The following is a 19556-nucleotide window of genomic DNA, read 5'->3' as shown; positions in this document are numbered from 1 at the left end:
AGTCGCTCGCCTCTACGTCGGTAGACTCTCACTCTACCGTCAGCATGGTAGAGGTTGAATCGACTTTCATCGGTAAAGAGGACTCGTGACCAGTCACGACGTTGCCAGCGTCCGACTCTTCTTGCCCAGCGAAGACGGCTGATACGGTGTTGAGCAGTCAAGGTCATCCCACGGAATGGTCGATAAGCCCGGATACCGGCAGCTCGTAGTCGTCTCATGACTGTGTTCCTGCTGATGTGGTGACCTAACGCTGTCGACGCTGTTGATGCCATGGTGAGGAACCTGTTGCGCAGGTGTAATGTGCGTATGTACCGGTCTTCTGCAGGGGTCGTCACTCTCGGTCTTCCTCTTCTTGGGCGGTCGAATGTCTGGCCAGTCTGGTTGACACGGCGAAGGAGTCTGATAATGGTTTGCCTGGTGCAGCCAAGGGTCCTTGCGATGTGACTGTTCGACGCCCCCACTTGGGACATTCCCACGGCTCTCTCTCGCTCCGCTGCTGTTAAATGTGGCATTTGTCTTGTGTTTTTTTCGTTGAATGTGTAAAGAACGATAGAATCCACTGCCTTTTATACTGTTTCTACGCACATTGCACGTGCAAATGGAGAAAATTGCCATTTTCACAATGTGTGCTTTTGTTGCCTATCATAATGTCAAGGTTACGTTTCTGCGATATGCTCTCAATGGTTTTGTTCATTACATTACGATAGCGCCAAAAATGTAACAACTTTTTCAACCATATGCGTAATATATGATATTTTAGGGGTGTTTACTTTCTTTTGTACTTCAGTTTATTTGTAAGTTTTGAAACTATGCTTATCAGATTCCCTTTTATTTTGGGTAAAATGTGTGATGCCTTCTCACGCACTCCCTATTATGCAGCACACATTATTATATTTATATGTAAAGATAAAAAGGCATATTCTTCCCTTCCTGGTCTTTATAAACGGACTTTAAACAGTACTCCTCATCTCTAAATGCTCAACTCTTATAAAGTGTTATTTGAATATGTTATGTTAAAGAAATATATGAGGCCAATCCGAGGGTATGACTACTCGATTTTCCTATGAAACATTAGACGTAAAAGGCAAAACGAGATGAAAATTATATGAAGATATGTAATATTTACATAATACATACACCTTCTACTTGTTATACTTTAATATGAAGTTAATATTTCTAAAAAATATGAAAGTATACTGGTTGCATATTTCATAAGTAAAAAAAAGAATGATAATAATGGTATTTATCATTACTTTACTACCACTGATCTGTTAAAAAAGCTCTCACTCGCCAACTGTCATATTGGTATTCCCTGAGTATCAATTTTGTATTATGATATTGCCTCATTTTAACATATAACATTTTCTTAGGACCGAAATAGCCATATGTAGTCAAGATGTGGCCCTTGGCCAATGTTGAATGGTAAACACACAATTACTGAATTGTACCCTGTACCACTGTGAGTGGTTTGGGTGAAATAAAGAACATGAACTTAAACTTGAACTCCAAACGACCTCCGCAAAGTGGGATACAAAATGATTCTGAATCAAACAAAAATAATTCTGAAAAAAACCCATAAACATATTGATAATCAAAGTTACCAGTTGTAATAAATAACCTACATTAGCGTTTATGAATCATTTGTCAGTTTAATCGGGACGTTTTAATGAACAACATTTTGTTTTCCTTGAAGGTATACGTGGCATAGGAGAACAGAAGAAACAAAATTATCTGGGGAAAGTAGAATTGAATCGAAACTGCACAAGGGACCCGACTTTTCTATGGAAGTGTAACTACATATAATATTGTAACAATACAAAATCAGGACGGTAAGAAGAATAACAAACATGAAAGTGTGCTGTCTACGTTCACTAGAACAATATCCCATGATTCTGTCAAAAAGAACAGAGTTGCGGTTGAATAGAGATGGTAGACAACACATGGTCAAAAGAAGTGTATTTTTGTTTTTTAAATCACGTGACTCTCGTAAGTGTTCCCAGCTAATATAACCATAATGAAAAAAAAATCATTTCTCTTCAGTCAGCCTTTTGTATTTAAGGTATCCCGACGGCGGTGGTCGCTGCAACTGTTTTGGGTGCGTAGATAATATATTAACATACAGTCAAACTCCCTTATCTCGAACCAAGCAGGGCCCTTGAGTAACTTCGAGATATCTGGGCATTCCAGTTAACGAGACATGAACATCCAAGGAGATCAAGTAGCAGTATTATAGATACATACACTGCGATTGCGTACACAAGGAATTAAGAATGCAGCACGTTTGTGTGAACGTGTTTTATATAACCTGTTAATATATTAACGTATATGATCCAGGGCTAAATTTTCTTTACATAATATTAACAATATCAAAATAGATTTTTCCTGTTCTTATTGGGACACCATTTCTGAATTTTCCCAAGAACATTTTCCAGCTCCAACTCAGAAATGGGCCAGTGACAAAAGACCATCAGCAATATTCCAGCAATTTAACAACGGGGGACACTTGAAAAGGGCTCCGTATTAGCTTTCTCGATTTTACCTCAAAAGTTGAGAAATTTAGAGACGAAAGACAGGAGCTGCTACAATATTGCTCAACACAAAGGCAACGTTGACTATTGGAAAGTTGAAGTTATCCCTCTTGCCATACAGTCTTGTCGAGAAGATTTTTGTGTCATTATTCGTCTTATATTTTGTCATAACATCCATATAGTATTGCTGTACACAAAGAGTCGAATACAAAGATTCTCTGGACATCCTATAAACTCGACTGCAGTTAAGGTTGGAGGGATTTTTGGAACCGAAATATTGGTAGTTACAATTGGAAACATTTCTGTCGACCCCGATCTCTTGTGATAAACTCCAACATAACCCAGAAAGGATACACTAAATGCCACAGATGACGATTTCAGTTCGACACGACATGTCTTCTAAACGTTTTATGCAGTATGTTTTGTTGTACAGTTAGACTTGAATTCAGGATGAGTTATCAAAATAGGACAAGTGTTGCAAATCCACAGATACTTCCGAGAAGTTAACTTTGTAAATATCTTGTATGTATGTCTCTTTGTGACGTATTAGTCCTTGTGAGAACCTTCTTATGTAAAAGTCGGTATGCCGCTACGCATCAAGCATCAAGCTACACAGACGGAGATCTACCAGAACACGGACTACGTTTATTAGGTGAGGTGAAATGGGGTTTAACGTCGCGTCCAAGATTATTGCACTTATATAGCGACGTGCATGCACGAGTGTGTGTGTGTGTGGCTGCTTGTACTAGTCCGAACTGATGCCGTTTTATAGTGCTAGCTCACTGAGATACCATGCTGCAGTTTTTCATGAATACCCCACTCAGACACAGTATACTGACTCCGAGCCGACCAGTCCTTGTTTTAGCCCCTTAATGCCGAGCGCCAGACAGGGTAACAACAAGTACCATCTTTTAACGTCTTTTGGTATGACGCGGCCGGGGATCGAACCCCGAACCTTCCGCTCTCCGGGCGGACGCTCTACCACTAGACCACGGAGGCGGTCTACTACGTTTATTAAATTGGTATGGCCACATGTTAACAACAGGAAAGATTGCCTCATACACTTTGAGCAGACATCGTTGAAGGTATATTGACAGTGAATGTAAAAAACATCACCACAATTCCACTTGCAAGAGGTTTGCTAAAAGGGTTGGTGAAAATCGTTAGGACGAGCTTTGTCTGAGCGGTCGCTTGCCTTCTGTGATCAGTTAACAAAATCCTTGAGATACATATGGCATACCAAATCTCTAAAACACGTACGCTTTTATACCCTTGTTTACATCATCGATTGCATTATTGCTGCATGAAAGACTTTTTGCCATAAGATCATCCTTTACTGCTGAGGTTGCGTTTGTGTTAAACGTTTTCATATTTTTGAATCCAATTTGAACACCAGTAAGTTTTTTCATGTATGCAACCGATTGGAAAGGCGTGTCACAGTAACTTTTGTTGCTGAGTATACATGTAAGGTCTATTCATGTTGTTGAAGGTCGACCACCATTGCGCACAAGCCCTAAATATGATATTTGAATTATCATTTAGAACACGAAAATAATGAGGAAGAAATAGTTTTTTTTTCGGAAGGGTCCTTTGATATGTTCATCAGAATGTTATATCAATTCTTTAAAAAAAACATTAGGTATTTTTTTAATTAATGAAGAAAAAAGTGGAATAAACATCAATACCGTTCTAATAAGAATATCAGTTTACGAAAACCTCGCACAGCTGTCGGCGTGTAAACTGCGCCTTCCGTGGCCTGCCTCAGCTTCACTTTACTTAAGCATTGCCAAAAAGGATTTGTCATCAACAACTGTTCAACATGCCCTTGAAGACAGGGAACCGTTGTTTTTCCCTCCTGGTTCCCTCTGTACTGGTGTCTGTTTGTTTTATCATATGTTTCGGTAAGTGTCATACTTTTTGATAATACATGGCAGATTTACAACATGACGCTTGGTTGTATTTCAAAACGATTTCATACTGAGTATCATGACAATGTTATAACGTCTTATTTAAAGCTTCCGAGCAAGAGTATAGAAACCGAAGCTAGTATTACGAATGTTTCACATCCAATGTGTATTATGGTGTCATCGGTGATTTTCAGCGATCCATTCATACAATTTTCCCACTATTTATATCTATATATATACGCCTGATGGAATCTGTTTCAAGACTGATTATCCTCTGGCGTTGACGGTTTACATTTATATATGCATGGCACCATTGTCTTCATTACTGTCAACAATACAAGTTAAACTATATCTGTTCGTCAGAAATAAAGCTTGACTATTCCTTCACTCCTCGCAAGCGTGTGCGAACCACAATCGTTATTCAATTTTGATTACAGAAATCCACACTCGAGTATATACCTTGTCAGTCAATATATATTTAAAGGTAGACTAGATAGGCTCATGTCTAGATCTTTGGATAGCGAAATTAACAAGTGGCATCCGTTGCTATTATTCACGACTTGTGGGTTATGATGGATTCAAAGTTTGTATTTTCTTCACGCAAGAGTAAAACAGTCAGACGTTTATTTAACATATACCTTTGAGCTGCGTCGATCGGTAGACAAGTTATCGGGCCAAATAAAAAACAAACAAAAAACCAGTCATACTGTATTTCATAGTTCAATGTCATTTTGGCATTGCGTCGCATATAGTATTTATATTAATTATTGGCATCTTATATATTAATTCGGTTGATTTAGCTTTCACAGACGAAGTGATAACATATTCCCAGTGATGTAGAGCACAGTCTCTGGATTTTATTGTAAATCACATGACATGTCATCCTTTTCCTTTATAGAGATTTGGTTTTCAAAAGTAAATTCAAGAACTCGATTACAGACAGTGGAAGTATTGTTGAAACAGAAGCAAGAAACTCTTCTGGCCTCTTACAGAAGTTACAGAGAACAATTGAGAGATAAGGACAATGAAATAAAAGAAATTTCAAACAGATATAAACTTGCAGAGGCGAGAATACTAAACCTTTCTCTGAATCTTGAAACGCGGAGAAATAGTTCGAAGGATCTTCCAGTGATATATGCCATTACACCAACACACGCACGCAGTCAACAGAAGGCCGAACTTACAAGGCTATCTCAGACGTTTCTTCACATGTCCAGTTTTCACTGGATTGTGGTGGAAGATTCCAGGAAGAAATCTCGGTTAGTCGCCAACTTCTTAAGAAACTGTGGTGTGTCATACACACATTTGTGTGTGTTGACACCTTCAGACTCCCAGTTAAATATTGGTGGTCTCGTGAGAAAATCATCAAAAGGAGTGGAACAAAGAAACCTCGGGATATCTTGGCTGCGGAAAAACGTGGACCTGGCAACTAAGCCTGGTGTTGTATATTTTGCTGATGATGATAACACGTACGACTTGCGAATTTTTGCCGAGGTAAAATCTTACATGACAAATACCAGGAAAGTGGTGACATCTATGATTATAATTGGCAAATTCCTGTGTCAGTGTGCTCTGTAGTTGTTTTATTTAAGATTAAGAATAAGAACGATTTTAGTGTTTACATAAAATATATGACTATTGTTGAAGCCATTTTGATTGCCTCCCTTATCTGCCATACATGTGCTCGCGGGTTTCACCAAAATGGTCAACGTTTAAGACCTCCATCACTTAGGACGTTCCTCCCACATCAAGCAAATACGCCATGGTGTGAGGGAAAAACTATTCAAAGTCCCTCGCTGTCTACTTTATCTCAAGAATGAAACTTTAATTTACATAACTAACCATTTTCTCTTTCACAAATTATGAACACTCGTGTGTTTCCCGTAGATGCGACGGACTCGGAAGATTTCTGTATGGCCCGTTGGACTTGTTGGAGATCTGAGATATGAAGCGCCTATTGTGAAGAATGGAAAGGTAGAATAACATTAATTGTGTTCCTGTTACAGTTGTTCCTGTTACTGTACAGTACAAATAACATTGCCATTCCTGGTATTTGGGGCATGATGGAATTTGGGGTATCCTGGTAGGAAAGCCCATTTTATATTCTTTGGGTTTTGGGATAGAGAAAATTTTGTAAAAAAATAATTTGTTCCAGTAAACACAGGAAAAAAATATTGTTTACAATAAAATTAGTAATAACGTTTTATTGCTCCTGTTACAGTAAAAATACCAATGTCTTTCCTTGTATTTGAACTACCTTTTGATTAGCGAATCATCGTTACGGAGTAATGTACTTTGCAAAAAGATTCTTTTCAAAAGTGTCTGCACTGTTCCGAACTAATGACGTCCCACTGTCTAGGACCACATCGGTGATGCCACGCTATGGCATTTTCTCTCACTACAGGTGACTGGTTGGCGGGTGAGCTATGATCCAAGTCGAGAGTTCGCTACAGACATGGCAGGTTTTGCTATGAACCTTCATCTTTTCTTTGAACATCCCGATCTTCAATTCTCCCATTACACACGACCAGGATCTCAGGAATCCGATATCATCTCGAAGACCAATATAACCCTGAATGATCTTGAGCCTCTGGCTGATAACTGTACAAAGGTATGTATTGCCATGTTCTCACTCACTTTTCGAGACCGCCTCCGTGGTCTAGTGGAAGAGCGTCCGTCCGGAGAGCCTACGGCCCCGGCCCCGTTATACCAAAGGACGTGAAATGATGGTACTTGTTGTAACCCTGCACGATGCTTCGCATTAAGGGGTAATGGCATGGTATCTCAGTGGGCTAGCACTATAAAATCGGCATTAGTCCGGACAAGTACAAGCAGCCAGACACACACATGCATGCACGTTGCTATGTAAGTGCAATAATCTTGGACGCGACATTGAGCCCCATTTCACCTCACCTTTCCATTTTCAGGTTATCAATCCCAGGTTATGTTCCTGGGTCTGTCAGCACTATACCATGTTTAAGGGTGTCACCGAAGTGTCGTCTGTCCCCTTGTACCTGCTTCAATTCGTGCTTTCCGCCCATATTAACTGACACGCTGTGATATAACAGAATTACTGTGCAAAGTCGCGTTAGCGTGAAATGACTCAACTTTACCAATTGCCACTTTCGGAGAATATTTTACGAGCTGATTATTTTACATGATGTTTCACTTCCAATAATTTGTTCTGATACAATACTGCTCAAAGCGTCAGTCACATTCACTCATTCACTCTTTCTTTGACAGGTGCGTGTGTGGCACACTAGGGCGCTACCCCCTAAACTTACAAAGGAAGATAAAATGAAGGTGAAATTCGACCATGGATCTAACTTCATTGTTGAAGTATAGATAAGTCATATTATCCACGATATATATCATGTGGATAAAATATATTTAATTTTGCTTTGATTTCGCCATTAGAACACAGGACACGTGATCCATGGTCCTGTGACCACTCCGCTGATTGGACTGCCGAAGAGTGCCCTCATGAGTGAATTATCATGAGTAAAATCTGCGAAAGTAATTGAAGGAACGACATGACACAATACATATAGTTTGCATATATATATAAATTTTCATGAAACACTGCAAAGGCTTTTAAATGGTCCCTTACATATTTAAATTAAAACTCATTTGACCAAGCATGGCTGGAGGACTGCCTTGTGGCGTAATGCAACGAACACTGACTTTTTATGCAAACTGTATAGGTGGCGGGTTTTAAATGGCCCCTTATTTATATATTTATTTTTACACACAGCCACCATTACTAGTTGATATTGATTCATTATCACGTGCTCATGATATAGTCTCAATCGTACAATCGACTCTGCTTTTATCACATATTTCTTGTGACTATGGAAAGGGTTTTGTCACTTTTGTTTGTTTATGCATGGTAATATACAGGAAGTGAGACCTCAATACACTCTGGACTTGACACAGGGGAACAGATTCCTAAGGTAAGGGAGTTAACTGACTTTAAAACTCCAGTTTCCACACTTGCCAAACTAGGCTGGAATTATGGAGTCATGCATAGTCCGGTTAATAAACAACATGGCAACCGTCGTGCCGAATTTGTAGGAATTGCAGGATTTGCATAGCATGTGTACCGTCAAGTTGGTGTCGACAGATATTTTCCAAGTATTTTCATGTTTTTAATCAAGCTACTCAAATGAGCGAGGTAAAAACCGTTTTATTACAATAAAGGTCTTTAATATCGAGGAAATCGTCTTGGTCGCCATTTTGTTTGAAGCAAGTGCAAGAGATAGGAGAGGTGGAATCTGATTGGTCAGTAGGGGGGACATGGAAGGGACATAACTCGTAATAGTCAATGGTGGCGCTAAAATCGAGCATAGAAATTCCAGCATAGTTCGACAAGGGTGGAAACTAGACTTTTAAAGTTAGTTAAATCCCTTGCCTCGGGAAGATACAGAGGGAGGAAAGAGTTTAGCTGCTTACATTATGATTACATGTCACCTTGCGTAATGTTAATTTGTGTTGCTGGAGGCTGAGGGCTGTAACGTTAATGCCGTTATTTAATATTACCATTAGTTTCTTTGGTGTTGGCGGTGTGAAAATAAATCGATGTAAATAATTGTGAACTCGATAGTTACATGCTTATATTTTCTAATGCGTACTCTCATATCCGAAATGATACAAACATTTATAAAGCATGGACATATTTTCAAATTCTGTCATTTACAAATGTGTCCACTTGTAAACTTAAATTGTTTTCTTTGTTTGCTGTTTAACGCCACACTCAGCAACATGACAGTTATCTGACGGCGGTGGGTACATAATCGAACCTTGACCAGACGATTCAGTGATTGACATCGTGAGCATTGATCCACGCAATTGGGATACGATGACATGCATCAATCCCGTTAGTCGCCCCTTTCGTTAAACATAGTCGCCTTTTACTTGTCGTAAGAGGCTACTAACGAATTTTTTTTGTCAAAGGTCCAGGCCCTAGTTCATTGAAAGGGAATTCATTTGAAAAACGTCATGTTTGAGCATTTATTTCGTATGTCTTGAGTACGCTAATCTGACCAGGGTATGTGTTTCCCAACTCATATTTATGTGTTTCAAATGCATACAATCCGGTTTTTGATCCAGATGTTAGGGGCATGGATATGTTATGGGATATTTTTATGAAATGGTGTGCTCAGTCTTCACTTAATAAAATATCCCCAAACATGTTCGTGATCCCTAAATAGTTGTGTTCAGTATATGTTGGCCCGATCAACACAATGCCTCAAGCGTGTGCTCTTTGTACAGTGTATACTTCAATTTACATGCACACTTACATTTCACTATATCAATGTAACCTTGATCATTGACTAAATATTGTTTGATATATACAGTCTACAGTATTGACGGATGCAAACTCTGGAGTACACCTCAAGCTATAGTGAAACCTGCTTATATGTCCAGATGATATATTGAGATTACTACACGAGTGTTTCAAAGCCATTCGTCAGCACTCGCCCCTTTCCGTAACCTACAAGAAGAATCGTCCCCCGATCGATGAATGTTATGTGCGAAATTACGACAAACCAATCAGAATGCGCGTGTGATTTTAAGTTCTTCGTCAAAGAATCCCTCAGAAATATTTTTTTATTTTACATATGTCTTCCATCTAAAAATATACCAAAGACACAGTTGAATGTGTTCAATCATACTGTATAATTTCGCACATCCCGATGTGGATTAAATTGCATCTGAAATATATATAATATATGGGGAAATGTAAGTGAACCATTACGCAACGAGTTGACAATTGTTTTAGGTATGCCCGTTCGCGCTAAGACGGTCGCAAAAATAGTCATGAGCGGGGCACGAGTTGCTATTCGGCTTGTCCCAGAATAACACGAGTTGGCCACGAATGTTTCAAAGCTAATCCAACTCGCTTAAACCACGGATCACAATTTATCATATAATGGGAAGATTTCTCGGCAGGATAAAGCCAACGGATAAAAACGATATCTGTTGGGGTCATATGCGGATAGAGATGCAAATATCAAAGGTCAAGAAGGGACTACTTTCAGTGTTTATAAACAAACATGGCGTCATTCGGCGATCACGTCAGAATCTGGATAAACTAAAGAGATAATTGCTATAATTATCAAAAGAACAGTCTAATATACTGAAACTGTGACGTAGCTAAGGCATTTTATATGTTTTGGCAACTTTGGAGATATAAATTTCGAAACAATTTTGCGGGGGCACTAGGCCTAGCCAAGCGGGATCAGTAGCCGTATCTGTGTTTGTAGATCTAGACCTCTGTGGCTTGAAAACCTTTTCCACAAATTAAAATGGTTGGATTTGGCCGAAATATGTTTGAATTGTTACCTTGTTTCGTTTTGTCGCTGTGTGTACATCTGACTGCACTTAACGTTATGACAGGACAGGCCGACTGTCAACAACGTCTGGCCTCAGACCACAATTTATTTATTTCTTTGCTATCTACAGTGACATGGCAGCCCACCATAGGTATTATGGGTCGTAGGCCGTTCTCCTGTTGCATGCTTACCAACCTACCACTTGTCACTTAATACACAAAGTTTCGGCCTGCATTGACCATCTCTCTTTCTCAGTAACCACTGTCAACAGTGCTCACCGGAAGTTTCGAGCCTAAACGCACAGAGCGGCCTTCAATTTGAGCTGTCACAAGTCACTCCAAAAGAATTGGCACAGGCTGAAGAGCCCATTAGAACAGGACACTATATTCTTCTATTTTCCTTCCGGTTCTTGGTTAAACTTAGGGGGGATAACTGTTGTCTGAGGCCGTCTCATAGACTAGAGTTAGAGTAGCTTCCCTTTGACAAAGGGCAATTACTCTAGTGCACAGACCGATGGATTGCCGCGAAAGGCAAGTAAAAACAATTGTTGTTTTGCGTATATGTTGCTTCACCACGGTATAAGAAACAGATTTCAGTTGGAACTATATTGGCTACTGTCACTGTCCGACTGACACATCACTTATTCCGTGACGTAATAAATATTAATGCGCGCATTCCAGGAAAACTTGCAATGTTTCGGTAATGTTTGTGAGAGATGGAAAGCGATTTTCAAGCATAGAATTAAAGAATGACATTATATGATAAAGAGGTTATCACGCTTGTGTGTTTGGGGATGGTAAATATCCTGTATTAGGAATAAACACAATGTATTTAGCTCGCCAAGGCTCGCTAAATACAATGTTTATTCCTAATACATTATATTTACCATCCCCAAACACACTCGCGTGATAACCTCTATATACCCAACAGTATGTAATATCAATGCAGAAATACAATCCTTAAACTCTTAAAACTATCAGTATCAGAAACATTGATAAAAAAAAAACCCATTATATTTACATGTGAAGAAAAAAAGGCATATTCTTCCCTTCCAGGTCTTCACGAACGGACAGTACTCTTCATCTCTAAATGCTCAACTCTTATAAGTTGTTATTTGAATATGTTATATTAAAGAAATATATAAGGCCAATGCGAGAGTATGACCACCCGATTTTCCACTGAAACATTAGACGTAAAAGGCAAAACAAGGTGAAAATTATATGAGTGGTTGGGTGAGTTGGGTTTAATGCCGCTTTTAACAGTATTCCAGTTATATCGCGGCGTGTCAGCTTAATGTGGGAGGAAAGCCCGAAGTGATGTAGGTCTTAGACGTTTACTACTTCGGTGAAACCCACGAGCACGGGCATGGTGCTAAAAAACCTAGAAACATAATCGGGGCGAACCGGGATTCAAACCCAAAATCATAGGTTTCTGGCGTGCCCAAGGGACGCAACTCTGCTGAGCGAATCGCGGCGCCTTAGACGACTGGGCCACCTGTGCCCCCGAAAATTATATGAAGATATGTATTTATTTATATAATACATACATCTTCTACTTGTAATACTATAATATGAAGTTAATATTTCTACAATATATGAAATGTAAGAAAATTAAAAGTTATTATATCAGGGTAACAACATTCCATCCAGTTAAATGATGTCATTTTAGACAAATATAAATATAATTACTTATTATGGTAGTAGAACACTCAGTCGTCTGATTGCTTTACCACCACTGGTCTATTGAAATAGCTCTTACTTGCAAACTGTCACATTGTTATACCATTAGTATCAATTTTGTATTATGATATTGCCTCATATAAATATACTACTCAACATTTTCTAAGGTGAAATGGGGCTTAACATCGCGTCCAAGATTATTGCACTTATATAGCGACGTACCGAAATAGCTATATATAGTCAAGATGTGGTCCTTGGCAAATATTGAGGGGTAAACACACTCACTGAATTGTACCCGGTACCACTGTGAGTGGTTTGGGTGAAATAAAGAACTTGAACTTGAACTTGACCTCCAAACGACCTCCGCAAAGTGGGATACAAAATGATTCTGAATCAAACAATAATAATTCTAAAAACAAAAACAACATATCGATCAATTTACCAGTTGAAATAAATAATCTACATCAAAGATATTATTTTCTCGTCGATAAATCAACGGTGAAGTGGACATGCTGCCTTTTGTAATTTATTTTGTTGCTTTCACTGCTGATGCTGTGTAGGATTTAGATATATAATTTAAAAGTCTAAGCATGATGTGGTGATGCGTGTCCTGCATGAGACTATGTGCGTGTGGCGATTTAACCAGCTTATTATGGTATCGGAGGCGTAGATGAAATTATTTTGACTGCATATGTTTCAATTAGGCCAGCTTCATTCAGAGAAAGGTAGAGTGTGCCACGGCCTCTCCAACCGACGGCCTCTCCAAAATGAACCACGATCCAGACTATGAATATCACCTACAGTTTAAGGTCAGTTGATACTTTTATGACATAGTGTTAAGCATATATATATACGTCGGGGCGAGCTCAACATTTGTGTGCGTCTATCAAAATGCAATTATTGCTGTGTTTTATATATATTAATAAAACATTTTATGGTAGACAGTTCTGTATTCGACGCATCAGTGATAAAAAGGATGTACGATGCAATTCACTATTTTGATTTGGCTTTGCATGTGCTTGTAACGTGTGACACCGGTTAGGGCAGGATATGCTCACCTTTCTCGAACACCTGGTATCATCACTATTTGCTAGTGATTCTCAACACATGCTCATGGTATAGTCGGAATGGACACTATGAAAATGGAAATGTTTTTGTCGTTTTACTTCCAAAAATGTTGAACGGAACAAAAGGTACACTGATGCAACGTTTCCGCATGGCTGAGACTATATGTGTGATGTTAGTTGCTAGTTTTATATGAAACTCATAGCGACAAAACATTTTCCATGATCATACGAAATCCCTCCTAAAAGCTGAGTCTATTGTACGCTTTCGGCTATATTATAAACATGTGTTCATGAAACACTATCAAATAGTGATGATACTAGGTATTCGAGAAAAGGTGAGCGTATCCTTCCTCACCGGTGGCATCCGTCACAAACACATGCAAAGGCAAGTGAATTGATCGTTCACTTGGTCGTTGTAAACAATACTGAAGAACAGTTTTTCTTCCATGTACACAACAAACTACTTGTCGAGAAATTTCAGGTTAGCTTGATGCGCTTCTGAAACATATTGAGATAAAAGAAAGTCCCACCTCAAACAAACTTTTTTCCCAAAGAAGGCGTATATATACATACCTAATGGAGACGAAAATATCCAGACAATTGAGACTTCCTGCCGGTTCCACATTAAGTCGAATAAAACCTTCTAATCTTTAAAGACAAGGGAGGTTTTAGAGTGATTAACTTCAAACAATCACATTATGATAGTAAATTAAAAGAGAATATCCACAGTTACTTTTAGCTGTGAGTATGCACACTGTTCACGACAAACACATTCGTAGCTATGACAACTGACATCTATGCCAAACACGCTGTTCACTCGGCTGCGTGTAGACTGATCAGGCATGTATTTACATGTGATGAATACACGGGCCCTTAAACGCATATATTAAAGTATCCTTGTAACGGCAAAATTGTTTAAATGAAATTGAAAAAGAAGTAATAATATTTTAATTAAATATAAAATTTTAGACAAAAATAATTGTTGAACAGATCTGATTTTCTTACATATACTATCTACATAAATATAGGAACTGATGATTTGAATGTAGCTATCATTGAGGTGTACGTTTACAATACCCAGGCTTTGCATCTAAACGCAACATCTAATAACAATGAAATGTCATATCATGCATGGACAGCACACGTGGCACGTGAACACAGACGCCAAACTGCATATGTGCAGCGAAAGGGAAACTCACTATCAATAATGCCATTGATCTAACCACACGCTTAAAAATGTCTGTTTGTATGTTTGTTGTTTAACGCCGCATTACAGCAATATTCCAGCTATATGACGGTGGTCTGTACCTAATCGAGTCTGGAACAGACAATCCAGTGGGTGACATCATGAACATCTATTCACGCAATTGGGATGCGATGAAATGCAATAACCAAGTCATGACCACCCGATCACGTTAATTGCCTCTTACAAACACAGTTGCCTTTTACGGTCACGGAAAATGGACAGACATAATGGCGAATTGTGGGTACGACAGAGGGGAGGGAGGACGTCAATATCCCAAGTGCCCGAATGTTTGGCAAATTCAAGTTTAATTTCTCTACTACACAAATACCATCAAACAGGTGGGGATGCAATGAGGCCTGGGCGTGGCAGGCCCCAGAAATGACACCTAGACAAGAACGTCTTATTACAATAATTGCCCGACGCAGATTCAAGTCTGCTCCTGTTATCAGTTATCGAATTAAATATCTACCGTTAATAACCGACTCTGCAACCTGCCTGAAAGCAAATTCTTTACAATGATCGGTATTGGTGCGGTAGTGTCATGGTGTGGGACGATATCACACGTGACGGGCGAACTTGTTTGGTATTTGTGATTGGACATTTGACTGGCCAGCGATATGTTGACAACCCTTTGCGGCCTATTCGCAAGATGCATCATTCGCTAGATTATCGGCAGACATTTTGAACTGCAAGATGACAATGCCGGACCAAACAGTGCCCAGGTCGACTCCGATTATCTCCGACAAGAAGGCATATGGACACCTGAGTCGCCCGCTAAGCCCTCTGACATGTCCCCAATAGAGCATCAGTGGGATGTTCTCGGGCGGAGAGTGTACACCAGAAACCAAGCACCCGCCAACGTGGCCCAGCTTGAGGTAGCTTTTCAGTCGGAATGGCAGGCGATGCCAAGGAAAACCATATCCTGGTTAATCAACAGTATGGCATCAATGTGTGGTGCATGTATCGCCCAACATGGTGGACACACCAGATATTGATTTACATTTCCCGAAATTAATCTAACAGACATTTATCGTCATTACACCTTCACTCTCATTCATCAGTTCATCTATTTTTGTCGGTAGTATGTTATAAGTTGTCAACCGATTCTGAGGGGTATATAGTGAGATGTACCCTATGTGTGAGCCTATGTAGCCCGAGCCGTCACACACAGGGTACATCACGCCATTTGCCCCGAGGTATCGGTTGACAACAAATGTATCTCACCGACATTCATTGATACAGACCCGGAATATATGTCTGAAGTTTCGATGAGAAAAACGCTTTGATTCAGCCATTTTCACAGCTATCACACGACGAAAACAAAATGAGTTACTTTCCTTTACCCAATGCATTCGGATAAACATCGGTTTATTTTAACTCAACGGTACTTACACGAGATAAGCAAGTTACCTAAGGTGTGTTTTATGTTTTAGCGGGCTATATGAGAGGGCTGCATGGAAAAGAATTGCCAGCTCTTTAACCAGTCAGAGGCTAATATTTTAATGTACAGTGAGATGACACAAGATGTATCCTTTTAACGTTTTGATGTATTTTGGTTATATTTCATAAGGTGTATCTTTTTAACATATCACAACAAGAAGATATATCATTTTTGACATTTCGCAAGATGTATCGTTTTTACTAATCACAAGATGCTGTTGATTATGTTTCAGAGGAAGAGATAACCTCAACTGCAGCTGAGCTTCAGTATCAAATTGTTCCTACTTTAATAATTATGGCATGGATGTTAACAGCATCTCTGGTTTAAACATTAAAAGGATAGTTAGACACTATCTAACACGACTTAAAACAAGGTGGCTTGTACTACTACCATTAGTGTCAATGGCTTTAGCCTTCCTATGGTGGTCCTATCCAGGAATTGCTTTCTTCACGCCCCAGAAGCGCAAGATCAACCCTCTGCAGTTTGAGTACATTATATCACCTCGACATGTCTGCTCCAACTCCAACACCCCTTCAATATTGATTATTGTATTGACAACAGTTGAGGCTTACACCATGAGGAAGTCCATCCGAGAAACATGGGGAAGCGTCGCAAGGACAAATAAATGGCCTTCAAGACATATTGGGATCTCTATCAAGTTTGTGTACCTCTTCGGCTATTCAGACAACGCCAACTTGAGACAAAGACTTCGATCTGAGGCATCTGAATTTGGAGACGTTCTTCAGGTAGGAATTACAGAGGCATATGGAATTAATGTGACGAAGAAGATCCTGATGGGGTTCAAATGGGCAGAGGAACATTGTCAAGGGACTGGATACGTCATGAAGGTGGACGATGATGTCTTTGTAGACTTACCACAGGTTATTGACCATTTGCGGACACGCCAATTCAGTTCGTACATAAGTGGCCATAAAGTCTGGTTTTCCTTTACCAAGCGCTCTGGCAAATACAAGTTAAGCTACAAGGAATACCCCTTTTGTATGATTCCATCTTACATTCTGGGGTACTTCTATGTGATGCCAATGGGGATTATGTCGAGACTCTTGGATGCTTCTCAGTTCGTGCCTTATGTAAGAATGGAAGACGTGTATATAACTGCCATTCTGCCCAGGACAATTGGTGTCCCAATGAAAGCATTCAAGACCTTTTGGTTTGACAGAAACTATGAAGTAGACATTTGTGATTTTGTTACTAAAAAGCGGGATTTAAGTGTAGATGTGAGTCCTGACAATATGTACGATATTTGGAAGACATACGGTGATGAAAGTCTTTGTAAACACGAGCTACAATGAGCATGTATAATATGTTGCTTGGGACACTCCATGTTGACAATTACTGCGCTCTATTTCGTATACAGTGACGAAATAAGATGTGTAAAAGATCTATACTTTTCTCAAGTTGAATAACATGCAGTTTTACGCGAGCGAAGGAGCACTTTATGTTGGAATTACTTTCATTCTGTCACGATTATACTATGTTGTTTATAAAATATAAGATCAGTTAGAAAATACAGAACATATGGTGTGTCAATTAACATGGTTGTCTCATCATTTAAATTATTGCTGCGTCAATTTTGTCAGGTTACTCAATGACTTAAACATGTTATTTGACATATGGAAAAGTCAATTACCCTATATATAGTATTTAATTACCCAAATCCCGTTTGATTATGAATACGAACCCCCTTCCCCGATCCGCTCTTATTCACGGAAATGTTTAAATCATCATGTGGATTAACTTAATAATACAATAAAATAAATATAATAAAAGCGATGAAAACATTTCCACAATCATAAGAAACACGAGTGAGTTTGGTTTTCCGCCGCTTTTAGCCATATTTCCGTCAGTATCACGAGGCACCGGACTCACATTGTGTTCATGTGGGCATTCGAACCCCGACCTTCTGTGTGACCGGCGAACATTTTAACCACCAGGCTACCCCATCACCCTATCCTTGTAACAGTGAGTTGTGTTCAACTCCGAATAAACAGTATTCCAGTTATATCACTGTGAGTTATATGAAGATATGTAAATATTTATAAAATACATACATCTTCTACTTGTAATACCCTAATATGAAGTGATTATTTCTACAATATATGAAATGTAAGAAAATTAAAAGTTATTATATCAGGGCAACACCATTCCATCCAGTTAAATGATGTCATTTTAGACAAATATAAATAAAATTACTTATTATGATAGTAGAGTGAGTGAGTTGGGTTTAACGGCGCTTTTAACATTCCAGTTATATCACGGCGTGTCAGCTTAATGTGAGAGGAAAGCCCGAAGAGATGCATGTATCAGACGTTTACTACTTCGGTGAAACCCACGAGCACGGGTATGGTGCTGACAAACGTAGAAACATAATCGGGGCGAACCGGGATTCGTACCCACGATCATATGTTTTCTGGCTTTCCAAGGGACGCAACTCTGTAGAGCGTTTTCGACGATTTGGCCACCCGTACGCCCTTCCTTGTAAAAATGTTGATCTGGTTATAATACGGTTAAACACAATTAAATGCACATATGCTTCTGTGAGAACATACAAACATATGCATAGTGCATATGCGGTAGATGTACTGTGTCGTTTATGGATTGAATCAGTTGTGTGTTAAACCCGATTTGGTTTTCTCTTTTATCAGTAACTACGGTACAGTTATTTTAGATTCATGCGAAGGATGAATACAAGTCTATCTAGATATGCTTGAGACGTTGTTATATTGTTTACAGATGATGTTATCTTTACTTCTGATAGAGTAAGCGATGTGAAGAAGCACCCTGATGTACTCTGTTCGTTTTGTTCAAAACGGAATAGTTACTAAAATGTATTTCGCAGTGAGACGTAATAAAAAGTGTTTTCTATAACGGTCAATTTGTTGATGTATTATCAACTACAGTAAACTACGGTTATAATGAACTCAAAGGGACTACTATTTTAGTTCGTTATAACCGTAGTTCGTTATAAGCATATATACAGCTTAACTACAGCACATAGTCGGGACTAAAAAGTAAGTTCGTTATATCCGCCAGATATAGCCGGAATCGCACAATAGATTTCTGATTTTCTGATGATTATTGAAAGGGTTTTGTCGGTTTTATTTGGTACAGGTAACTGCGATTTGTGATTCTACGATAGCCTCCTACTATTTACTAAAGTGCCGTAAAATAACTAGGATTTGGTCGGTAGACACAAATGGTCAAGCAACAGCTTTTCCCTTTTCAGAAATAGCAGGGACATGTAAGAAATTATGCAGATACACACATGAAACCGAATTTGTTGATTGCATAGCGGGAATGAGGGCGGTGACCGACTATGGTCCGAGAGTCAG

The 19556-nt window shown here is 39.1% G+C and overlaps 2 protein-coding genes across 2 annotated transcripts; both read left to right on the top strand.

Annotated features, from left to right (window-relative positions):
• The first annotated feature begins 4347 nt into the window (after positions 1-4347).
• LOC139444390 (galactosylgalactosylxylosylprotein 3-beta-glucuronosyltransferase 1-like) lies at positions 4348-7780 on the top strand. Its single transcript, XM_071225354.1, has 5 exons — positions 4348-4429; positions 5334-5929; positions 6323-6409; positions 6840-7046; positions 7679-7780. Exons 1-5 carry the CDS (start codon positions 4348-4350, stop codon positions 7778-7780), a joined length of 1074 nt encoding a protein of 357 aa, XP_071081455.1.
• Positions 7781-16502: 8722 nt separating this feature from the next.
• LOC139443679 (beta-1,3-galactosyltransferase 5-like) lies at positions 16503-17516 on the top strand. The gene has a single exon (XM_071224619.1). The coding sequence runs from the start codon at positions 16503-16505 to the stop codon at positions 17514-17516; it is 1014 nt and encodes a 337-aa protein (XP_071080720.1).
• The last annotated feature ends 2040 nt before the right edge of the window (positions 17517-19556 follow it).

This window comes from Haliotis cracherodii, unplaced genomic scaffold (assembly GCF_022045235.1).
Source record: "Haliotis cracherodii isolate W230 unplaced genomic scaffold, xgHalCrac1.p SCAF_5, whole genome shotgun sequence".
NCBI classification, from domain to species: domain Eukaryota; kingdom Metazoa; phylum Mollusca; class Gastropoda; order Lepetellida; family Haliotidae; genus Haliotis; species Haliotis cracherodii.
Note: the sequence above shows the minus strand (reverse complement) of the source record. Positions and strands in the feature narration are given on the sequence as shown.